The 26,252-nt window shown below is 34.1% G+C and overlaps 2 protein-coding genes and 1 long non-coding RNA gene across 3 annotated transcripts in view; all 3 read right to left on the bottom strand.

Moving 5' to 3' along the window:
- Positions 1 to 288: 288 nt before the first annotated feature.
- LOC112966821 lies at positions 289 to 3,959 on the bottom strand. The gene is made up of 3 exons (XR_003253751.1): positions 3,876 to 3,959; positions 1,008 to 1,086; positions 289 to 368 (listed from the first exon to the last, which is right to left on the bottom strand). It is a non-coding gene; the product is annotated as an uncharacterized LOC112966821 (long non-coding RNA).
- A 5,863-nt stretch (positions 3,960 to 9,822) lies between these two features.
- On the bottom strand, positions 9,823 to 16,460 carry LOC112966769 (G-protein coupled receptor 98-like). Its single transcript, XM_026067202.1, has 6 exons — positions 16,451 to 16,460; positions 15,734 to 15,978; positions 15,381 to 15,562; positions 13,775 to 14,670; positions 12,201 to 12,410; positions 9,823 to 9,881 (listed from the first exon to the last, which is right to left on the bottom strand). The coding sequence occupies exons 1-6, from the start codon at positions 16,458 to 16,460 to the stop codon at positions 9,823 to 9,825; spliced, it is 1,602 nt and encodes a 533-aa protein (XP_025922987.1).
- Positions 16,461 to 19,396: 2,936 nt separating this feature from the next.
- LOC112966763 (G-protein coupled receptor 98-like) overlaps positions 19,397 to 26,252 on the bottom strand; it is a 75,166-nt gene continuing 68,310 nt past the window's right edge. The window contains exons 26-32 of the mRNA XM_026067189.1: positions 25,455 to 25,635; positions 24,639 to 24,841; positions 23,880 to 24,009; positions 22,288 to 22,368; positions 20,901 to 21,040; positions 19,840 to 20,449; positions 19,397 to 19,410 (exon numbers count right to left, since the gene is read on the bottom strand). Coding sequence (XP_025922974.1) covers positions 19,397 to 19,410; positions 19,840 to 20,449; positions 20,901 to 21,040; positions 22,288 to 22,368; positions 23,880 to 24,009; positions 24,639 to 24,841; positions 25,455 to 25,635 — 1,359 coding nt within the window. The remainder of the gene's footprint in view (positions 19,411 to 19,839; positions 20,450 to 20,900; positions 21,041 to 22,287; positions 22,369 to 23,879; positions 24,010 to 24,638; positions 24,842 to 25,454; positions 25,636 to 26,252) is intronic.

Raw genomic sequence — 26,252 nt, 5'->3', positions numbered from 1 at the left:
GTTTGAAAGTTTAGAATGCATTTTACATTAAAAATATTTTAATATTTAAAATGAAAGAAATAATAAGAATAGAGAAACTATTTTTATTTCATTCTATTTGGATGACCAAAGCAATTGAAGTAAGTTGAAATACCTAGCTACATTATTGATCATTCTGCAGAATAATCAAGAAGATATTCTTTTGAGGATGCTGAAGGAATGAGTATCGTATTTAGAGCTTGCTTCTTACCCTTGAGGTCACATTAAAATCCAAACCCAACTGTGCCTCCAAATTTTGGGCATAAAAAAACAAAGAAACATTGCCATATGATCCTCTGTTTCGAATTGCCATTATTGTCAGATTTCTTTGAGTTTCATTAACTTCAAAACTAAAATAAAAAGGAAGAAAAATTCTCAGTGTTTGTTGAGTGGTATTCTTTTGAATATAAGGGCAGATTATTATTTCATTTTCACTCTAAATGACTCCACGTGTCTTATATGAAAAAAGCATCATTACAGTATTAGTAGTCATCTAAAACAACCTTTTTACCTTTGTTTTTCCTCTAAATGGAATTAAGCTATAGAATGTTGTGCTTTTTTCCTGATTATTAGTGACAGATTAAGAAAAGTCATACAAACATATCTACATTCATGGATGCATTCTTCCTAGCTCCTGGAAATTAGTGAGAGAAAAAGAGATGGGAAATGCCAACGTGTTTGCTTTCATGGATGCAGATGCTAGAACACTGGATGGAGGTTGAGGAAATGAGGCAAGCTCATAATATAAAATGACAGCAGTGGAAGTATATTAGTGGTAGCATAAGAACTTTTACGAAACATACACTAAGTGTTGGTTCACAGTGCAGGAATTATCTTCCATTTCCTAATTCTACTGACTTGAATGATCCTTTGCCATCTCAAAGATCTGATCCTATTTTTAATGGGAACTTTACCATTAACTGAAAAAGAAAATAATTAGGCAACCCAATCACTGACACAGTAAGTTCTTCAATGAAAATGAGACTTACGTGGTACTTTCCCATTCAATTACTCCTCTTACTCCATCATTAGCATCAATAACAATTTGAGAAGCTAAACCTTCCAAATCTAAAATAGAAAACAGAAGGACAAAAATGAAAGAACAAGAAAGTCCATTTTCATGATTTTCAAGAACCATAGAAGCATTTCTTAAATCCCTACTAACTTTATAGATAAAATATATGATTTTTTGTTTCTAGAATGTTGAGGAGAAAATGGGAGTGAACAAGATAATTGGAAAGGTTCTGAAGAAAATATGTCCTTAATACCTCACCAGAACTACTATCAACACAATGCCTGGAATTACCACTGTTACATTTAATAATGCATACCAAAAAAAAAAAAAAAAAGACTAAAGAACTTCAGGAAAGCAAAATACAGCACAGAAAAATCTAGGAAATAGCAAAAGCAAGATTTGTTGTGCAAACTTAATTCGTTTTTATTTTGCCTATTTATTATGATGACATTCAAAATTTTGCATACTGTGCTATTTAGGGTATGGAAGGGACAACAAGTAAGAAATGATTCAGTATTTTATCCTCTATTCATGTTTCAGTGTCTGATCATAAACCTTAATGGCATACACCTCAGATTCTGTTTCTAATACAGAATTATTAATTTCTTTGTGGGCTGTTCTCTTTTACTATACACTGTAACACTCTGTTGCTGAACATAAGGAAAAACTTCTTTACTGTGAAGGTAACAGAGCACTGGAACAGGTCATGGAGTCTCCACCCTTGGAGAAAACATTTTGTGATTCCGATAAATCTGTATATCACAGAATCAAAGTGTCCTCACAATAATCCTGTGAGATTGGGAGGCATTATTATATATATTGCAGTGTGAAAACACTGAATAATAGAGAGATTAGTGTCAGAAATGTCCACTAATTTCAGAGGCCAAAACCAGACAGCTGCAACTTGATTTTTCTGAGAAAACAGAGCCTTGATTTGTTTGGATTATAGCAACACATGATTACCTTAATTTACTTCAACTTACATTTTATAAGACCTAAAAAGAAATGAAGAATGCCAACTTCTACAACCAGACTGACTGCATAAAATGAGTCTGTAGCAAATATATTTTAGATTTGCATTATTTAGATATTTAGTTTCACAGAAAAGATTTTTCTCTATCAATTCAGTTAAACCGCATAAAACTACAAGGTTATTGCCATGAATCTAAACCTGTCATTATGAAGTAGAGATGAACATCAGCAATAAAACTGTGAAACTTAGTGACAGGCAGGAGAAACATTACTGAGGTTCAGGAATCCTGATGGAGTGCTAGGGATGACAGACCTTTCTGCTTCATTCCTATCCCCATTTTTTGTGTCACTTTGTAGTCAGATCTGTACACCCAGGATCTCTAATGGTACACTGCCAACTGCTATTCTCCACCTTCCCCTCCCCACTCATGCTTAACTCTTTCTTGTGTCCATTACCTTTATTTTTTTTTCTTATTTATCATTCTCAGTTGTTCAACATTTTTCCTTTTTTTCATTACTTGCACTTTTGCATTTGAGTCAAGCTGTTTCTTCCATCTTCTCCAGAAGATGGGAGCAGGAGGAGCAGGGACAAAAGAACAAAACTATATGTTTTCTGTTCCTGTTCCATCAATGCATTTGCTGTATCACAGACGTACCAGACTAACTGCACACCAACAGCCATGCCATAAGCAGTACATGCAAAATATTCTGGATGTATTGGATTGACTGCACATGCCTGTATCATGTGTGGAACAGCCATTTCTTTTGATATTAGATCCCGCATTAGAAATACTTCAAATATCCTGTACAGAGTATGATATTGCTAGAAATCCAAAGCAAATACATTGCATTCACAGGGAGCTAAATTGTCAATCATAACAAATCAAAGTATATAAACAGGGAAAATAAGAATATTGTCTGATAATAGAATTCATTGTGACATTTTATCACCACAACATATTTCTGTCTCATGGATTAAAACTTATCTGTTCAGCTCAAATACATTTAACCCAATGCAGATATCACACCAGGGTTAAATAATCACAGTCCAAGGAGACTGCCAAATTGTTACAACGGAAGGTGAGACTATACAGTACCTAACACAATTTAATTCAGATGAATCTTTTGTACTTGTATGTTATTCTTTTTATGCTTGTATTTTATAGTCAATTAACTAATCACAGCTTAGTTTCTACAAATCAGCAAAGTGTCTTGCATTTTACCTTTCAATCCGTAACGAATTAACTCAGTCACTTCTACAGGCATGCAAAGAAAAGGGAGGAGAGTCAAAGGTGTTAGAAACAATCAATACAACTACTTCTTTAGTACTACAGGATAATTCAACTGTCATTAAAGCCAGTAGAGCTTTTGCTATTGAATTCAGAGGAACAGGAATGAGGAGTTAACCAAGCAAATGATAAATGAAGATCACTGGAAGATTAGAAAAGCTATAGGATATGATTCCTAAAAGCAGAAATAAAAACAGACTTTTAAAAGAATTAACTAAGAATTAACTATTTACACACATAAGGTAATTTTTTGAGATTTTTGTTTCCATTATGTACTTAGGAAATGTAAATCAGATGAAGATACTGTCAATAAAACTTTTCAGATAATTGTGCTTTTCAACTGATAATTACTAACTCCTCTATAAAAATTACCCAATAATTTTTCCAGACTCTAAAAAATGTAAGAAGTATAAGTGTAATAATGAATATGTCTGATGTTCTATAAAGGTTTTTTTTCAGATAATCCTGTCTCATCTTGTCCTAGTTAGTAAATAAGTGTGATGATGATAATCTCCTGGAGTATTATAATATGTATGTAATTCAAAGAAAAGGAAAAGCAAAGATAATTCTGTAAATTATACCTATCTTAGGTGGGAATGAAGTTGAATGGTTCATGATGAGTTCCACTGAAGACAAATTAACGAAGAAGATTTCCTGCATCTCTGGTATATCATCCTGCAAAACACAAATACAGTGCACAATCTTTCCATTTACCTTTAAGAATTATCCACAGAAGTCACCAAAAAGCAACCCACTAGAAGTCTGTAATATTAAAGTGGCACTAGAATTCACTTATTTTTCTATTTTCCTGAAATACTTTTGTTGGGTCTGAAATTGATTATCTTGAAAGAATTACAAAGTAAAATACTGTATTTCATGAAAAAGATACTGCAGAGATACTAAGTTATTCCTACACATAACTTTCTGCCCAATTTCAAAGGCATTAAACCTCAACCAAGGAAAAAGTATGAGCCTGTAGCAATCAGTTCATATCAGTATGCAGGTAATGAAGTACACTATTCTGAATATTTGTTGGTAAAGCTTTAATCAGACAGCTTAATTTTATTTATGCATAAGTAGAGCTGCTTTCTCTGATTACTTGTTCCCCTGTGATTTTAACATTGAGATTAAAACCATTTTTCTAAACCACAACTACATATAATATATAGCTTCAAATAATGTATAGGTTGCAAGTTTTAGGTTCCAAAGTATTCCCTATTTGGAGTCATATAGAACTGTATAGAATTAAAGGGTTTAAAGTTTACCTCTAGAATAGTAATATTTATGGCAGCTGATGTTTCTCCTTCCTCTAAAATCAGTGATCCAGAAACAGATATATAATCAGTTCCTGGTTCAGCCAAGGTCACTTCTGTCTGATTCCTTAAAGTGAGCAATCCTGGAACTGTTGCATATGTAACATTGATAGTACCTGTTTAATTTGTGACAAAAAGAAAAAAAAAATTTTTTTTCAATTCTTATGCAACTCTCACTGACCTAGAAAAAGAAAAGAGATCAAATGTTCAAYTGCAAATGAAAAGACTAACTGCAGAAGTATTACTAATATCAGTTTTGGTGCCAAAGGAAATAGAACGTTGCAAGAGTGATAATCTAAGAAAGGTTCTCAAGACAATGCTGGGAAATACAGGTTAATAAACCTAACTTCCCTCCAGGGTAGACTCATACAAACTTCAATACAGAATAAAGTTAGAGGACACACTGAAAAATGTTACCAAGGGGATAAGTTAAACACCACTTTTTTAGAATAAAGCCATGCCTCGCAAATCTGTCAGGGTGAGTGAAGCAGCAAAATGTAAAGACAGTGATCCTGGAGATAAAATGACAGATGAAGTTCAAAGCTAGTCTGTGGGAAATAAAATACAAAGGATAAGAGAGTCTTAATTCTAAACAGACAGTGATGCACTTTACTAGGAATTACCACTCGGTAAGAGCTGTTACAATTAAAATGGATAGTTATCTTAAAATGTTAGTTTCCTGAGTATTGTTCAAAGAGTAAAAYAGAATATTGATTGAGATTAAAAAAGAAATGAGAAAGCATAGAAATGTCATTAAAATGTCTGACTCTATAAATCTCTGGTGTGCCCAGATCTTGAATATTAGTTGTAAGTGGTCACTTCATTACAAAACAGATACAGCAGAAGAAATTGAGGGAGGATGATCACAGGTGTCTAAATATAGTATAAAAATGTGAAAAGGAAATTGCTGTACACAGTTTTGCAGAAGATAAATTGAAATTCTCAGTCAACAGTTTTAGAACAGAAGAAAATATTTTTGCACATGGTACATATCAAATTTTGGAATTTTATGAATGCTAAAAGATAAATTGATTCAAAACGAAATGAGAATTTTTCATAGAAGACAAATCAATTGAATTCAGTGGTCTGGATTTTCCACAGGAAGTTCTTAAACTGCCAACTTCTAGAAGTGCAGAGGAGAAATATATGGAAAGATCACTCTATACATAATCCTTTTCTCATGCATTTTTTATTTCTTCTGGAGAGACTAACGCTCTGAGACAGACTCATTAGACATAAAGGTAGTATCCTTAATGGACACCTAACCTCATCATAGCTTCCAGACTCTTTGATGTGGAAATGAGGACTATGGCTCTGGTTTTAATCTCCAGTCCTGTGGTAGGCAGCCTAGAAGTTCTGAAAATATCAACTGGATCCAAAATTTCCAAACCTTCTAGACTCCCTGCCTTGGCTTTCACTTGCCTAATGATTACCGAAACAAAAAAGTCCAGTAGTTACAACTTCCTTCCTCTTGAAGTTATTATACAAACCTAGTGATCCAAATTCTCTGTTAATAAAGAGCTGAATAGTTTTGTTTTCCTCTGGAATTAAAACTTCCCTGGATGTGGAAGCAAAATTCAAGATTCCATGTGGTTCATCACTAGCTTCTACTGTCAGAACAGCTTCATATCCTTGACTATCCAAAACAGCAGCTCCCGTTGAGGAAACTCCTGCAAATACCCATGGGCTAAAGTGAATAAAGTGCTAGGCAACTACTTTCTTCTCATTATAATATTATTATTAYATTTAAATAACAAACAGTCAAAAGCAGTGCAAATGCAATGAAATCAAAAACATGATGTGCTCACTGAAGTTTATGGATGGTGTAACACAACATATATAGTATGTATATTTATGTTTTAAAACAAATACAGAAACATACAATCACAGTAGAAAACATACGCCCTACTAAGTATAAAAATGACAAAAATGTATTAAGAAATGAGCAAACTTAATGGGCCAGTCCCAAATATTGATTTCCCTAAAATCAATAGGGAAGGAAGTAACTCTGAAAACTTAAAATGAGATTCCATTTCTCGATCATTCCATTAAGAAATTACTCCCTTACCACTGGGTATAGAGCATGCTAAGGCAAATTATATTTCTTAGGCTAAACATTGCCTTGGTGAATAACTGCTGATTTATCAATTTATGCTAATTGTCATGGACAACAAGAGTCAACAAATGATTCTAGAAAGTTGGTAAGGCACCTAGCAGCAATACGATCCATACCAAATTAGTGATGGGTTTAGGCATTAATTTCATTTTAATACAGAATAGTTCAGAAGGGTTGTAGAATTTGACTGAGCTTCTTCTGTCATCCTAATTTAAATGATAAGAATAAAATATTCTGATCTCCTGAGACAAGTCAGAAAGTCTGCCTGGAGCATGATAAGTTATATGTTACATTGCTGAAGTACTAACTGGGACATCTAATATATTACTAATATCAGTTTTGGTGCCAACAGAACATTGCAAGAGTGACTGATAATCTAAGAAAGGTTCTGAAGACACTGCTGGGAAATACAGCTTCATGTATCTAACATACCCATATGTGTGTGTATATATATATGCGTGTGTGTGTGTGAGAGTTTGTGTGTCTGTGCATGCACACATATGTATACATATATAAGCACATGTACAGACATGCATATATAAAAATATAAGAACCAAACTTATTTTAATAAAATAAGAATGAACTTAACATATTTTACAGCAGTTGCAGTTTAGTCTTACACCTCCAAAATGAATTAATATATATGAAAAATATTATACTCTTAAATGGCATTTTTAAGATACAGCATGCTATAGTTCTGCGCTACCTTGTGTTTTGACGTTATATAGGATGATTTGATACTCTTCTTTTTCTTCAGGAATATGGTCATCCAGCAAGTGAACAAATAATGTTGTATTCAATGACTCCTATTTATTTTAATGACAATTTGATTAGTCATTACTGTAAAAAATACAAGCATACTACTACTTGATAAGTATTTTGAATGACTCCTTTAAGAAATTTTAAATTAAAATAACAAAAAATACAAACTCTCTCCAATTTAGAACTCAAAGAGTATGGGAACAAGTAAATTACCAGATCAAGAAACAAGAACTGTTAGGAAAGCATACAGCCTTTCTCAGCTCAGTTCTAAATACAATGTTTTCCTTTAACTATTAGCTTTGTTTATGGTCTTACCTCAGGAAAAAAGAGTATTCCAGAATAATTTTCAAAATTTTGTTTTACACGATGCCCAACAATCTTCCATTCAACAGTAACATTTCCCAGTCCTGGGGCAGTTCTAAGGATATGGAACTGCAGTTGTTCTCCTAGGAATAAAGGACAAGACAAAATGCTTTGAGATTTCTTCTTCTATACATCAGTTATAAAAATTGGAAGTCAGAAACATGCATTACACAGTTAAAATAATTTTTTGAGAGTCATTCATATCTTTGATAGTAAGCTTCATTGTAGGCATACAACACATTCACTTTTAAAATTGAACAGAAAAACCCAAACCTAAACTCTGGAGGGTTTTTTGTTTGCTTTTAGTTCAATCTTGGAAAGAACTATCAATATATCAGGGAACTTGCTAAAGATGAATAACTTACAAAGTGAATAGCCATCAAAACATGCACAAACAACAGAGCAATATTGGATTGTAAACCACACAAAATAGTAAATGCTGTATGTACCAGCTATAACACAACTAATTTTCTACAACAGTTCACTGGCAAGGAATATACATTCTCCTAATATTTGCAGCCATGTGACCTTACATAATGCATGCAGAAAAATGCTTGTAATTACCTGTAAAATCCATTTGTGTGAGTTTGAACTTACAAACATTATCAGTGTTAGAAAAGAGAATATTCAGAAAATGTTAATAATTTCTGATCATTTCTGAAGATATCAGTATCAATTGACAATAGGCATCTATAAAAAGCAAATATTATATTTTTCACATTTATAATATTTAACCCCAAAGACAATTTAACTAAAAAGAGCAAGCTACTTCAAAATCTTCATAAAATTTAGAAAATCAAGTTTTAAACTTACATGTTATTTTAAGATTACTACTGACATATTTTAAATGTGGACATAAGAGATTAACATATCAATATATCAGCATGTAAAATTAGTGATATTATACAATACATTCACATTATAACACAGATGCTTATTTATAATATGTAAGTGTATTGCATATGCATTTCAACAGCATTTTTCAGGTGCACATTATTTGAGTTTGCCAGTACATACAGTATTGCAGTGGCTTCTCAGAGGTGTAAAACGTGTAAAAATCTACTATACTGAGATGCTTGGAAATAATAATACATGAGATTTCTTTTGCTTACTGAAGAATGAATGCAACAAAAAAATGTCAACATGTATTTTAGTGATGTAGAAACAGAAATCTGACAAACTTGATTCCATCCCAGCTCACTAAAAAAGTCTTTCTTACTATTTTATCTGATATAAACTGATTTAAAATGCTTTCAGTTTGCTAAATCTGGGAATAATTCCATCTCTGGACCAAGTGATTCCTACACATATCTAAGAAAAGAGGAGAAGAAAAATTAGATAATGGATAATCCAGTTGCAAATCAGTTTGTGTGGCCTATTATGACTGCTTTTTCTGCTTCATGAAAATGAGCATACAATGACTCAGTCTGTTGCACTGTATATAGTATCATATCACTAGGTTTGCCTTGGATTTGATTTAAATAACTTCTGATTTGTCTTGTGCACGTGTTTAGAATCATACCTACTGAGAAGTACCCAAAACTTTATCTGATTTCAGGGTGGTACCTCTATGAAAATGAAAGAAGACGTGGGGCTATGTGGCTTCAAACTCCATGGCATAACCAGAGAGGTTAGGTGGGTTGGTCAATTTCTTCATGTAATTTAGAGAGCGTCAAGTGAGGATGGTATCTTGCTCTTCTCCTTCGTTACATTATAGGGCAGCATCACATAGCTGACACTGACAGGAGCAACTTGAACATTTTCTAGATATGTTTCTTTTTAGTACGGAAATATCAGAGATGCATGTATGCTGGCCATCAGTGACAGACCTATGAACTACTAATTTCAAGAGCCCTTAATATAATTCATTAAAATACAGTATTAATAATGCTAAAGAAATAATACAAGAACTATTCAAGCCAATTTCCAAATAAATGTATATTTTTTTTTAAGCCTCAGCATTTCAAACTTCAATTAAGCCTTGGAGGTGTACTGAGGCTCACACCTTTGTCTTAAGTTGGTCCATGTTGCTCCTAAGAGAATAAAAGAATTAAAAATTTATTGGCATCACAAGTATTCTGTTTCTACAGTCAGATATCTGAGGGTACATTCCCAGTTTATGGGTTCGTCTGAGACTGTTTTATCATATTGTTTAACACTGCACTGAAATCCAGTCTATCCTATTTGAGAATTTTGCACAACCATTGCAAACAAATAAATACTTAACACAAAAACTGGTTACTTAGTACCATTGCAAAACGCACAAACAAGACAAAGCGTATTTCAATACAACATTATACAATACAATGACTTTTCATTGAAAACTACAACAAAATGCTTTAGATATAAAAGGCTGTTACAATATGAAATCAAGAATATCCTAAATCAAAACACCAAAAAGAAGCCCCAAGTCTAATTCACTACTACTACAGACTCCAAGTAGTTAATTACTGAGCCAAGTTTCTTGGACAGCTTTACCAAGACCTTTAGTATCCTTATCCAGAAAGAAAATAGGAAAAACAAGCTGTGTATATATACTTTTTGATATACAATAGGCTTCAACAAATACCAACTGATTTCTGATGACTGAAAGGATGTTATTAGGCTAATTCCACTTTTTTGTTTTACATCTTCTACTGTTTAAACATATTACCTATATCTTTGGATTTCTACATTGTGATTTAAAAGTGAGGTACCAAATGTATCTTTAGTAAATACAAATCAAGAGGTATGGATCTATCAAGGAGAAATGTGCCTCAGCCATCCTTCTCTTCCCCATTATTTCAAGTCAGTGCAGTGCATACTCCCGCAATACAGTTATAGCCACACAACTGTTGTAAGCCCCTATCCATATTAAAAAGCTATACCTACCCTGAATAAGGTGATGAACATTCACATTTTGAAAACAATATATATTTACTTGATGGAGAGCAAAACTGTTCAATAATATAATAAATATAAAAGATAATGATATTTGGATTTATATTTGGTAAATTTTGTTTTCAAAACAAGAAAGCCTGGATATTAAAGGTGGAAAACAAACACTAAAATCTGTCATCTAATAGCTGTAGCTCATGCTTTTTTAACAAAGGGTTCAGTGTGTTTTTTTTGTTGTTGCAAGCCAATGCATTATTTTCTTCACAACCTGAAAAAACTGCAGTCCAGTAATTTCCAAACTGTAACAGAGTACTTCAGTTCCAGATGTTCAGCATTTCCTACTGTGCATTGAATAATATTTAAGCAGTGGAAAATGTTCAGGGTCATCATAACCTTTGGGACTGAGCCAGTTTGCATTAATTCCTCGTGCTCATTAACAGCTCTTCTTAGCTTGTCAGATTGCAGCTGGCTTGACAGGCTGATCAGAACTGTTAATGTGGAGGAATAAAGCATGAAAACTGGGCACACACACCACACAGAATTAACACAAACCGTCTAGATGAAAACCCGAAGGTTATGATGTCCTTTCACGTTCAGGGAGGAGAAGAGAAAGAGTTGGTAGAGAAAGACTTCCCCCCTTCAAACACAAAATGCAATGCACACATTGCTGGAGAACAAATTTTTGTTTTGGTAATTTTTCCTGACCATCAGTTCAAAAGTCAGAGAAAAATGATACTGTAACACTTTCAGATTCCAACAGAGGCCACCCAAAGTAATCACCATGGATATTACCACCATCCTACATGAAACTGTATCAAACCTTAGATAATGCAATGTGCTCTTTAAAACACTAGTAGATTTTTCCCTTTCAAATTATTAGTTCTTTCTCAAATGCCATGTGACTTAGCGATGTCAGCAAGACTTGCTATAGTCCTAAACTAGCTGTCATAAAAAAGCATAGAAAACTTTAAACCAGCAAGTTCATGAGTAAGAAAAAAGGAAAAGGCAATCCTAATCCTTTTGTGGGAATGTCTTCCAGAAGATTTAAAGTGAATTAAAGTCATTGATAGATGACATTTGCTTATAACTATTAATAGATGTGTGTACGATAGGAATTATATCCAGATCCAGAATTTGGCATAAATGAATAAGACAATAAAAGTTAAAAGGAGCTTTGAAATGGAATACCAACAGAAGCAAGGCACGATCTTCAGAAAAAGGAAAGCACTGATGATGAAACTTAAAATGGTTTTGAAAATGGTTTACCTATCCTTTCCAAAAATCTTTTTAAGTGCTATACTTGCAAGAGTTTAAAATTCAAAGAAATTCGTGCCAAATATGTAGTTATTCGCTGCTTGCTGACGTTTTCTGAACAATTAAACAAACAATCACTGTGAGTCATTATCAACAGAAAGCATGAAGATGGAAGCTGATGTTAAAAAAACTGAGTGTGGTCAACACAAAGAAGAACCCACCTTCACGACCAATAACAGATCTTGAGGCTGTCTGAAAGCTAATAATTCCTGCCACATTGTCACTTGCCAGAATAATCACTGTGACAGTGTCAAAACTGGGCAGAATCCGACTCCCTCCTTCAGTATGGACCAGGCTGATTATGATACTTTCATTATCCTCTGGCTCTGGATCATCTAAAATGGTCAATGTGACCATCTTTTTTGTTTCCCCTACAAGGAGAAGAATGCATTCATATATGTGCCCATGGAAATCACCTTTTAAAAAGACAATCATCTCATTTTGCAGCAAATGCTTTAAAAATATAAAAAGGACAAAAGGAGCATATCTGTTTACTTCTTTCTGAAAGTTACTGAATGTCATTATGAGGTTTTATTCAATTACCATCAAAGAGGTCACATTAGGCCAATATGATTATTATTAAAGGTACTATGTACAGAATAACTGGGTAGGAATTATTTCTGAATTATTTATTTGCATTACACATTCTCTGACTTTATAATTTAACTTAGAAACGGGGAATATTATTCTTGTAAAGAAAGTTACCAAGTACATAAGCTCTCTGATGCACTATGCACCCAATTTGAATATATTTACTAGGCCAGGGAATGCATAAAAATGGGCTATCATTGTGTTAGCTATTTGCCTTCTGGACTATCAAAGAACAATAATATAACTAGCGAACACTATGAATTATCTGTCCCTATATAATCCATCAAATTTTACAACATAGTCCTATTGCTCAGCACATGAGCATAACTGAGGTGTGTTTTATGGTTATGAGAATAATAATTTACAGAATATATATGTATTAGCTTCTAAATTGTCTTTTAAAACACTTCTACAAGTTTTGTGCTAAACTTAAACAACTACTGTAATTACATATCTGCCTCAAAACCACTGTTGGTAACCATTCTTTTGAGTTCAGGTAATTTATCAATCTAGCTAGCACACTACAATCTTTACTACGCTCCCACAAATTGCTTTCAAAATACCTGTTCAATCAGCTTAGACTTTGAAAATATAAAATAAATCTGTACCATGCCCTCTTGTACTAAAGCAGTCTGCCAGTGAGTCATTCGTCCTGCTGGTAAATTTTTTAAGCATGCTCTACTGTGTCTTATGAAATTAATACAATCGTGCAATTTAAAAAGGGATTTCATTACTTCAAAAATCTAGTTATTGGGTGAAAGAAAGCAGCAGTCATTAAGAAAGCTTTGCTTTTTGCAAAAGTGGTGCCGCACTGAAGGCTCAGAAAAGATGACCTTGGCCTGCTTCTTGTTTCCAATATCCTTGATATAAATACTATCTTCAGCATTATTACTCCTGATTTATTTGGTGTAAATGAAATTTTTAAAATGCACACTGAAATATTTCTCAAAAGGAAACAACCTTGGATATTTATGCTTTTCATTATCTTTTGGTATCACCTTGTGAGAAACTTCATTAGAGAAGACTAGGTGCGTGTTCTGCAAAATAATGCTATATGCTGAAAAACAGCTGTATTCTTATGCATATCTATCTTGAGCATTAAGGGAGAGTTAGCCTAAGAATAAGATGACACTCTTGTCAAAACTTCTGGAGGACTGAGTGCTAGTCAGRTTCTTTTTGCTTTTCCTTATTTTTATAAGATGGAAGCAAATGCAAAACCTTGCCTCACCTTCAGCAAACACCAGAATCTCACCAACACCTATAAAATCCAAGTCTGGGGTAGCAGTTCCACCAACTACACGCCATTCCACTGTCACTTGTCCCAGGCTGCCTTCTGTTCTGTGTATCATTAGCTGCACTTTGGTCTGAGGACGTTCTTCTACTTCAACATACAGACCTTCCTCTGTTGCATTGGGACTTACGCTATAGATCTTAAATACTCCAAAGGCATCTCCATTCATCATTATGATAACTGTGGAACTATTTGGCTGTCCTATAGTTGGTTGATTTTTTAAGCTCGCTGAGATGTTCATTAGTTCAACTTTCAAAAGGGATATAGTGAATTTCTCATCCAACTCTGGCAGACTGTCAGGGAGTATGGTAACTGTGAGATTTGCAAACTCTTCCCCTTCTAGCATTATGGCCCTCTGTCTTGTAACAGATTCATAATCACTACCGGCAATGGCCTGTGTGCTAAAGAGAGTGGATGTACTGGTGGCATTTTTCTTGTAGGTCCAGAATCCTGAAATATTAGTTAGTGGGCTGATTTCCGATGTCAGCCAGAAGCAGAAAGGAATCCCAGAGGCACTGGAAAGCGTAAAGGCTGAACATGCTTGTTCTTTTAGGCACCAAGTTGCACAAGCATATAGTGGGTCATTTGCAGCAGACACATTCACTCTGGTCTTGAATGGTTGGTCAGGAATTCCTTGTACAGGAGACTCATAAAAGGCCAGGATATCCTGACCTTGCTCAAYAGCAAGAGCTACAACATCAGTGTCAGAAGTGCTGTAGAAAATCCAAAGCTCACCAAACCTTCCCCCACTAAAAGACATAATAAAGGCAAAAGTCATGTTAAGCAATGAAATATGTCTAATATTCTGTATGCTTCTGGTTAAGAATAACTGAACAAAAACTACTGACCCTCTTTGAATTGCTGAAAAATTCCAAATAATGCATTAAAATGCATTCCCCTTGAAGCTAGTACCAGAATAATTGAGTTAGCACTTTGTGTGGATAGCAAGTTTGATTTACAACTTGAGCAGTAGTCTGTTAAGAATGCATATTTCAAATAATTTTTTTTCTAGGTATTAGCTTGCTCTTCTTAGGACTCACCAACTCTTCTAGCTGGTAAGGAAGAAAAAAGCCAGTGCTGCCCAGCCTTGTCACCTTTCTTCCTAGGTGACCTCAGGAGATCACATCACATGTATAAACCCAGTTTTCCCTTCCTTGTTTCCTTCCACAGGTTGACCCATTTTGTCCTTCAGTTCAAATCACAGGAATAAGCTACTGTGTGGCTTTACATGATTTGATGATTAAACAGAAAAAATGATACCTAAAGGGATTTTGGTACATTTCTAATAAGCAGACATTTAGCTCAAAAATAACATATATGAAATAAAAATGTTTTGAGATGGCAGATCAAGAAATTGATGCAAAGGCTTTAAAATCAGAAGAGCATGAAGTTGAAATTATAGCCAATACAAAAAAAAAGAAATAATAATAATTATATACAAAGCAAACACTATACAGACCTTCGCCTGACTGTTATGTTTGCAAGCAAATTTCTTTCTAGTGGCTCTTGAATTCGATACAAGGAGTGATGAAAGAAAACTGTGCCATAAGGATTATCATTGGCAGGTATTATAATATTTGCCACTCCGTCCAACCCAATAGCACCACCATTGGAGGCCTGAGTTAATTCTACCCGGACAACCTCAAAGAGAAAAAAAAAAATACAGCAAAACAATTTGTAGTACTTCTAACAATAATCACAAGCAAAGTATAATCTGAACTTCTGGCTCATTCCTCCCAAACATTTTCACCCACTTCTATAACAGGTCAAAACTCTCATCTTCCTTAAATAGTATTAAAATGTTTAACTTACTTCATCTATTTCTGGAACATCATCAGCCAGGATCTCCAACAGCAACATCTGAATGGCTTCCCCAGGGGCAAAAGTAATATTACCTGAGACAACCTGCAAGTCAGCATCAGCAGGATGTCCATTAATGGTAGCAACCCACTGAATAGTAACATTACCAAGTGTCCCAGCATTGCGGATTATTGGCAGATTTATGGTTACTGATCCTAATTCAGGCTCCTCCAAAACAAATTCAGTGATCTGAAAAACTGAAGTACAGCACAGAGGGAGTTATTTCATTAAAAATAATATTGAAGGTAAAAGTATCACCTTGTTTCATGAAATATATAGTTTTATTTCATTTGATTGAATTTACTTGCACAGATAAATCACTTCTAAACAGGTTGAAATTGGAAACAGAACTTTCAATATTAGTATTTTCATCTACAGAGAACAGAAGAAATGGCTATGAAAATTAAAAAACAAACAAAACCCATGAGTTTATTTCAACATACTTATTGGTGGTCAAGGTTAGCCCTGAGCTTTTCTAAGCTGCAAAAAGCCATTTTGATAATTATTCAGGGAAATTTTTCAGCTGTTGTCACGTGCTACTTACTGAAATATTAAAAACAATTTTAAAAGGAAAGTTTTGAGTTAAGCAAAATTCTTCCTGACATTAAACTTTCAGTTTTTAAGAATAAAGTTAACAAATTACCCAGAGATACTTTTTCTGGAGGTTACTGAATGTCATTGCGAGGTTAGATATTTTCTCTCTTTCCTCTCTTCTTCAACAGAGAAAATGGAGCAATAGGAATAAAGAAGGGTACTGAAGGGAGAAAAGGGTAGGGCAAAGAAAAGGGCCAGAAAAAAATACACTCCCCAAAACTGAAATGAATAAAATGCATATCTAAAATATCATATTTTTGATATTACCAAAATCTTTCTCAAAATCTGTACAATGAAAATATTTTTGGAAATTATACACAATCCATTCTATTGATAATAACAGATTGAAAAAAACTAACATACCTAACAGACAGAAAGTAAGAAAACACAATTTCCATTTCTAGTTATATTTTTTAATTCCTCAGATCTTTAAAACTGTTTTGCTGATTATCTAGTAAAACAAAGAAACTAAATTATTTATGGCAGACTTTGGCTTAAATCTGTATCAGATATGCAGCATTTAGAATAGACAAAAATTTAAAAAAGGGGGGGGGGTAGGGAATCCACCCATCTCCATAAGGAGATCCCCAAATCCATTTTTTTCTTAAATAGGCCAAAAATCTTGACATATCAATTGACCAAATATTTTTTCAGTTTGGTTATATTAAAATATTACTATACATTAATTAAATATTTCAATTTAGTTTATCTTATCTTGTTTTATATTGCGTTCACCCAGGCTTCCTCTGTGCCTTCTGTGAGTTGTTATTCAGTTGCCCAGTAACAACTCACCCAGAAATCTCTAGTAAAAATGTTAACAGAAGAGAGAAAATACGCAAATAGGACTTGTTTACCAAAAGATCCAAATGGGTCGTCAGAAGCCTCAATAGTTATGATTGCCCTAGTCAAAGATCCAAGCAAGGCTCCTCCTGTTGTTTGATTCAGCAGCTGAACGTAAAAGGACTCCTCAACTTCAGGACTGATATCATTAATTATATAAATTGGCACAGCTTTACTTCTTTCCCCTTCTAGTAAGACAACATCTGATGAGGCTACACTGTAATCCTCACCTAGATTTGTAGATGAAAAAACAAAGCAATAAAAAACAGAAAAGTATTAATGCATTATGGTTCATTGTATTAAACATGTCATCAATTTATCTATTTATCTTCTCTTTTTCATACACATGCATTCCCCTGTGTTTACATGGGGTTTTCTTTATCTTCAGACCTAGACAATAAAATCTTTTTTATTTCCCTTTGCCTTATAGAGACCTGGATAGATTAAAATAAAAATCAACTTAGCCAAAACAGAGTTTACATTGTTAGAACAAGAAGCAATTACAAAAGGTCCATCATTCTCTTCCATTGAGAAAGACACGCTTAGACTGTAAAGATATTTGAGTCTTTGATTTCTGATTGTTCTCTGGCTTTCCAAGAGGTGACAGTGAACAGAAGCACTTTTATCCAAGTAGATTTTACTAAAAAGGAACAATTTGTCTTCAGCATGGACCTCCCTTCAGGCAAACTTGTCTCTAAGAATGCATAGCTGAATAACTATGATGCACTAAATAGTGACTCTGCTTCAGAAACTAATTGGAAACAGGCTCTGACATCAGTCTACCTGCATACTCATTTAGAAAAGTTAGTTATATAAAAAATAAACCTGGATATCTATTCTTAGAGCATGCACTACCTTCCTATTCAATTCTGGGCACAGTAGAAATGCAGTGGGTTGGATTCATTATTATCTATGTGGTTTTGACCCTGCACACTTTGTAAGGCTGATCCTTTCTTCATGTAGCTTTCCTGTGGCAGGGATCAACTGGTGATTTTTTTTTTTTTTTTAAAGAACAGCTGAGTCCCCATTCCTCCAATTCTGTCTTCCCCTTCAGTGAATTCATTTAAATTATGCATAGTATGATTAAATACATACTAAAGGACTAAAGAGTATTTACAGATACTACGACAGTGTTTTTTCTCTTTTTTCTTTTTTTAGGAGGTGGGGGAACAGTAGGGAAACAAGCACCCCACTTGCTTGACTCATTTCTCTTGATGGAGTCTTCATTTAACAGTGATGATGTTCTAGAGCTTTTTAAAAGCTCATTCACAATGTCTTCCATAGAACCTAGATTTCTAGTTGCTAAACAGTCAGTAAAATGTGGGGGTTTTGTTTGTTTGTTTAATAGAGTGTATTCAGTATGCATTTGTTTGCTTGCACTCAAAGCATACAGAATGGTCTTTCAGCTTAACATAGAATGTGTATTTCTGCTATTCTGATTTCTTACCAGCTGTTGCAGTTATTGGCACAGCTTTAAACTTCACAGAAACATCTGCAAAAATTCCCCCACTTCTGGTCACATTAATGATTGGTCCAATATAATTTTCAGCAACTCGCACAGCTGGAGCTGAAAGCTGAAGTGTTCCAAAAGCATCATCATTGGCATTGATAATTACATGAGCTATTGTCTCACCCACTGATCCAAGTCGAGGAGAATTTAAAACTGAAATGGAACGAAAATTGAGTTAGGGAGTGGCTGAGATCCTTGCTGTCTATGGCTATAGAGTTCATAGACATACAGGAGAGTTTAGTTGTTAGTTGCTATTAGCTTTCAACAAAACTATCTTCTTAGAATTGGACACAGTATAGTTGAAACTGCACCAAAATACTTTTGGTGTTTGAATTATACTACGGCAGAAAACCTTAATTTTTAGTAACTTAGTATTATTCTCTTGGAGTCTATCATCACTCTCATGCAGAGCATACAAGCCATCAATTATTCGAAAGGTGATTTATTTATTTGTTTGTCCATAGGACCAGTAGTAAGATCACTCCAGGTTCAATAGAATTTTATTTTTACACTTGCTGTGATGAAATATAAATAACATTTCAGTCTCCCCTCAGAATTATATTTGAAGCTTCCCTTAACATCAGGACTAAATGGGTGAGGCAATTAGACAAGCCAAGAAACAATGAAGCACAAATCAGGCTGTAACTATCCAAATGTATCTGAATGAGGAATCAGCAAACGTCGTCTACATTAAAAAAGCAGCATGCAAAGAGTACAATACTATACCAGTTTGTTTTTAAACCTTTTTTTGGCTTTCAATAAACAATACAATCTAGCTCAGTTATTTTCTAATAGGGTGCTTAACAGAAACAACATAAGATGAACATTAGATGAACATGTGTATTAGTGCACAAAAGCAGTACAGCAACACACATGCCAGAGAGGCCTTGGTTAAAGGGATGCAAAAGGAATAAAGAAACACTCATTAACCCCTGACAAAATACTGTGGCAAGGGAAATGTATGCTGACAGTACACAAGAAAGGTAACTCAGAGAACACTTAATTATATGCAGTTTGGCACAGTAAAACTTTATTATAATTTAACTGGTTGCATTTTATCCTATTAAAGATAAATACTAACCTACATACTTTAGAGAGACTGTACAATACTTACTTGGCCGGTCCTGTACTTTCTTGATCAAAGCAACACTGTTTAACTCCACAAAAACAGATTCTGACCTCTCAGGATCATCATCATCCAAAACAGGAAGAGTTATTGTGGCCTCACTTTCATTGGCTGTGAAGATCACAGAACCAGAAATAGACAAATAATCTTTTCCCTGTGTTGCTCTAGCTACGTCAGATGGAAGAAAGGGTGACTTTTCATCATCACCAATAGTTCTGTATGTTACCATTACTGTTCCAAGGAGACCACCAAGCCTTACTACTGTCAGGGAGATATTTCTGTCTTCTTCCTCAACTTTTATTGGTCTGTTTTTCTCAGAAAACATAAAGAGCCCATACGGATCATCATTAGCTAAAATAGTTAATGTTGCATTAGTATGATTTCCAAGACGACCGCTGGAAACATTGATGATCAAAACAGAAAACATTTTATCCAGTTCAGGAACTTCATCAGGTGAAACTTGCACTGTTATATTTGCTCTTGCTTGGCCAACATCAAATGTTACATTCCCATAACYAGATATCAGGTCTTCTGTAAGATCACAGACTATGATCCAATGCAGTGTCACCTGAGATAAGGCTCCATGAGATCTCACAACCTAAGTGCAAAATATAAAGGTTTACATTCCTTTGTAGAGAAAGAAAAATATAAAAGTATGAAATGGTAAAAAGGAAAGCCATTGATATTATGGGTTAAGAATAAATCCATCTTAAAAAAAAAAAAAAGTGCAACCTTTACCATCTCAGCTTTGTTGTATTTTTTGTTGTATAATCAGCACTCCTACTTTAAAAAAAATAATACCTCAAATGTAAGTAAGTAGATGTAATTTCAAATCTGTAGATACAATTGAAATCAAACATGATTACATCGTTTTAGGTGCAAGTTGAAAGACACATACTAAAAAATGAATGCATTAAATTGCAAAATAGATGTGTGTTTTTAAAAAGTTATAAACCCTATGGATTTATAATAAATATATCACAGAATCCCCAGTGAAAACAGAGATGGGAAAGGACTGTATAACAATATGAGACTCAAAACTTTCTAACCTGCAGCACAATAATGCTATCTCCATCTTCAGGCTCGGTTCCATTTACAGAGAGTGACTCCATACTGAATTCAAACACACCATGAGCATCATCAGAAGCCTCAATAGTCACAATGATGTGGGATGCAATTCCCAAGCTAGCTGTAAGTGTAAGTTCCAAAGAAGATTACTTTTTCTAGCACCTAGAAAATATCTAAAGGAATTTTACTACAAAACTACAGAGGAGATCATGACTGCACTTTCTGTGCTGTTTCACTTTTGTTTTCTTTAAATGCAGGATGACTATCCACATGGATAAGAAACTGAGTTTCAGTAACGCAGTCTGGCAGCCTTTCTGATGGAACAATGCACCAAAGAAAAAAAATAAATTTGAGTATCTTAAGGAAGGAACTGAAAGAAAAGTATTAAAGATTTAATGAATGAGAATGCAGCAAAGTTCAGGGTGGTGGGGAGTTATACGATAAAATGCAGTGTAAGCAGGGCAGACTGGATGAAAGCAGGTCTCATCATAACAGGAGCTGGAATGAAAAACAAAGCAAAAGAAGAAAAAGTCCATTAAATCTTACCACCAACCTGGCTGAGATAACTTGCTGCTCAGAGAGGAAGAGCCTGTCATTTAAGAGAATCATTTCTGGAAACAAGGAAGAGGGAAATACTATTCCAGAAAAAAAACAGGAAGCTCCAAAAAGTCCAAGAGTCTAATTGAATTTCTTTATATTTACAGATAAAATTGAAAATTAGAGTGAAATAAATTATTTGATTTGGATACTGGGTGCTAATGCAAAATTTTCAGGTCTGGAGGATTCAACAGGGTTTTCCTTCTTTTTTTTTCTTTTTCTCTGTATCTATTTTTTTTAATTTTCTCTAGATCAAATTATATTTTCTGTAAACCTTGAAAATATTTCAGGAATAAATACAAACTTAAAGACAAGAAATGAATCAAAACTTTCCTTTACAAATTTAACAGATTCACTTTTCTTTATGACACACAGAAATCCTAAGTAACATAAAGCACATATCAAAGCATACAGTAAGGTAGGCTTTTAATTACCCTCAATTTAAAAATGTTTCTTTGCTTTTTGCACTCCAGAAAATCTGTCTGTTTTCAAGCAAAGCTAATTTTTCTAACTGCAATTCTAGAATAACTACAGTGTTTTATATCAATATAGTTTTGACAGTACAGAAGCTGCTATTCTCTATGTTACAGTTAACACTGATTGTTATTGAAATTCTGCCTAAATTAAAATGGAAAAGAATGTTTTGAGAGAACAAGATGAAGAAGTTAATTGAATCCCCTGTAAATACAAGTAAAATAACACTATGACAAGCTGTGTGATTATAGTAATTTATGAGAAATAAAGAAATAAAGGATAATTCAAAATGCTTACCATGTTGATGGACAGTTGGAAGGAAGAAATCCATGTTCCCATCACCACTTCCACTGTCATCATTTCTAAAGAGCTCAGCAACTTTAAGATGACAGACAGATACATATATATACACATATATACATTTATAAATACAGAGAAAGCATAAAGTAATTTAAACATTTCTGGACAACAGGAAAAAAAAAGAGGAAAACATTCTAAGGAGGCATCATTTTTGGTTATGACATTGTACGGGATTTCTGGTAAAAGCCAGATAAAGCATTACATATTTCACCTTTTACTTAATGTATCATGTTGAAAATAGCAATGAAAGGTCAGAAGGAAAGACAACAAATAAAACTTTTTCTTTTTTTTCCTTTCTTTCCCTCTTTGTGTTTGTTCTTTCTCATTCCTATCCCAAGGTGTTATGGAGAAACCGGAAACATATTCAAAAAAAAGTGAGGGGAAAAAAACCCACCAAGCTCTTATTCTAATATTTTCCCACAGTGTGAAAACATTTATCAGAAAGTTAGAAAAATCTGCAGACTTAACTAATGGAGATCTTACCCCATATTTTGTGCTTGTAGTGGTGCTTGGAAAAGCCAAAAAGATGGTTTGTATTAAGAGGTTATCTAACTATTGGATTAGTAAAGTTAGTTGCAAGTTTTCTGTCAAAACAATTTTAAAGAGAAAAGTGGAGCTGTTTTTAACAAAACAAATATCCAACCAAAATGTCCACATGCAAGCGAAGTTTACATTTTTTAAATCAAAAGACTCACTAAGGCCATATTACATCATAGACACATATAATCACAGCAGAGAGCTGGATTCATTCAAGGTAATACGATACAATTTCCCATAAGGCACAATACTTGCATTTCTGTACTGTTTAAAAAATAACAGTCATTAAAAAAATCAATTTATGGCTGTCAACATTTCCAATGATTTTTTTTCCCCTCCAACTAATTTTATGATCTGTCTTAAAAAAAACTTCCCCAATGAAAAAACAGACGAAGGTTTTTTCGTGGTAGGAGCACTGATGTTTACCATTCCTTTGGACTAACATCTTGCGGCAAGAATTCTTTTGAGTATTTTATCCCACACAGGTAGCAAATATCTCTCCACCTGCAGTTCAGCTCTCTAAGCTTCTCAACCCTGCCAGTCTCCACTGCTATCAGGTTGAATAAATTATTGATGGCAGAAACAGCTACCTTTGGCTGCGTAGCCTTAAATATTCCATAAATATTTAAAATTTTGAAACACAGTTAATCACTAATATATATTTTAATTTATTTTAATTCTCATTACCAACCATGAAGTTTCTATAAAGTAAAAAGCAGTGATTGCCTTTATACGACCTAACACATAGCAGTAATCCAAATTCTTTGGGGTCTGGTTGTTTCTAGCAACAATTGACAGATTAACTGAAGAGCACTTCTTTCCCAAGAAAAATTACAGCTTTTTTTTGGGGGGGGGGAGGGGTGGTGTTGTTTGTTTGTTTTCAGAAATAACATTGAAAAAAAACCTTCTTAGCGCACCAAAAAAAGATAAGAATTTTGTATGTGAATAGAGGTCATGAATATAAAGGGAAGGAATTTATGTATGTGCCTTACCTCCTCCTTCTGGGTTCAACAGCTCCACTTTAAAATCTTTTTCTAATTCAGGGACAGAATTATCAGTGATATTTACAGTAATGTACTTGTGTCTTTCTCCTGGTTGAAATTCCAAGGTGCCCACAACAGCCTGCAACATGAAAGCTCTTTACATTTTTGTTAAAGTCTAATCTTTTCATCCATATGAAAAAAGAAACAACTTTGATTTTGTTGTCTTTTTTAATACATCTATTTTTCTTCTTTTAAGTTTTTCAAAAACCTGTTGAATCTTTGGCATGAAAAACATCTAAATTCACAGAACAGTGAGCATCTGCATTCATATACATTTTTCTGCCCAAATATAAGTTAGGTAAGCAAAGATACATGCAGGTTATTGTTTTAACAAGTGCAGATCCCAGTATGTACAAACATAATCTTAACCCGTGTGTGCACCTTTAATGGTCATACAAAGTTTGACCTATTCTGCAGCAATGGCAAACGTCCCTTTTTGCTACACCAACAATTCTCTTCAGGAAAAAAAACCCAAAACCTACAAGCTTTTCCTAGGAACTGCAATATGTTGTACACAGAAAAGATGTAGAAGTCACGTAATTATTTATCTTTTTTTAAGTGAATATTAAACATTAATTTACCATATCATTGCATAAAACTATTTCTGTGAAAGAATCATAGCTGGGCAAAAATACTCAACATGAAGGCTATCCCTGGAACAAATAAATCGAAATAAAGTCCAAAATAACTACACCACCTTGACAATACCTGATAATCTTTAGGACTGAAAGCTGTAAGTGGTACTGTTCTGTATTCCACCAGAATTGTTCCCAGAAGGCCCTGTGCACGAACTACCAGTAATATGATGTGTCCAACCTCTTCTTTAACAGTAATATGGGGCACGGCAGATGCTGGGAGAATCATTTTATCACCTGGCTGAGGAGGCAGCCCCACAGAGAACTGCAGTAAACCTGGCAGACAAGAAGTATCATTTACATGGCTACTTGCACCAAATTTAAATGATTTATAATCAAATCCATAATTTATAATATTTATATTTTATGGTGGTTCTGAAATTAAGTATCTATTATTGATACGCCCTTAGGCCTCAAGCATGTTATTTCCAGGGATATACTGTGTACCCTATCCCCTCCCATTGATATCAATAAACAGTATATTTTAAATGAGTCTCAATAAAGCCACGGTGCAATAATTAATTCAGCTCTTCCCCAAAGAGCCTCAGCATGTCATAGTATTGGATACTTATTCATATAACAAGCATGCAGAAATGGTCTCATCTGATAGAGACTTGCGCAGGATCAACCACATGCAATCGTTATTTGCTCCCACAAGGGAATCATCATCTGTTTGGTTAGAGCAGCTGCAAGGCCTTTTTGTAAAATTCTCAAGAACAAGTAACTCAGCATTCACTCTTATTTAACTTGAGATTCATTCATTATTTATATATGAGTGGCATGCTTAGCATTGCTTCCTCAACCATCAAGGCTATGCAAAGTTTTTATCTGTTGAGCTAAAACTATACAATTATCTGGAACAACATTGTATCTTTTTCATCATTGTTACCATATGGGTGGTCACTGGCTTTGATGCTGATATCAGTAGTTTCCTTTTCTGGATCTATACTTGCTCCACTGGTAGGAGTTGAACCTAGTTTTCCATCTCCAGAAACTGCAGAAACTAGTGTCACCCGGAAATATTCATTTAGTTCTGGAACGTCATCATCAATCACATACAAATTTAACACCTAGGATGGGACCAAGTCATGGAGAGATCAAAGCATGCAACATTTATCACTGAGTTTTGTGATCCTACCTAACTCACCGAATTCTTTGATTAGCCAGTTGGGTGTATTTGCTGTGCAGTTCTTAAAGTAGTACAGACAGCATTTTTGCTTTTCAGGTAAGTTAACCTAACTTCTAGGATAATATTTTACATTTAGAATATTTGTTTCAAAAACCAAAATGTTACCAAGCTATCAGAAACAGAAGGTATATTTTCTGAAATGTTTCAAATTCCATATATATATATATAAAATATATGTACGTGCACATGTATATGTATATGTGCGTGTGTGTGTGTATAAACATGCAAATATTTATTTTCATATTTTAAAATAAGCATAGTTTAATGTGTGTTGAAAGGGAAATACCTGGCAGATCTCAAAGTCTTGAAGAAACTGTGCTCCTGAAGAGACATTATAGTAATTATTCCAATTTAGAGAACAAGTAAATTAAGCTTGTTTCTATCACCTGACACTTGAGATTTCAGGTCATACTACTTAATATAAAACTACCTCTGTACAAACTAATGGCATCACCTCAGATAATTCCAGCTTTCTAGATGTTTCTATATGTTGTGATA

Source organism: Apteryx rowi, unplaced genomic scaffold (assembly GCF_003343035.1).
Source record: "Apteryx rowi isolate R43461 unplaced genomic scaffold, aptRow1 scaffold_104, whole genome shotgun sequence".
NCBI classification, from domain to species: Eukaryota; Metazoa; Chordata; class Aves; order Apterygiformes; family Apterygidae; genus Apteryx; species Apteryx rowi.
Note: the sequence above shows the minus strand (reverse complement) of the source record. Positions and strands in the feature narration are given on the sequence as shown.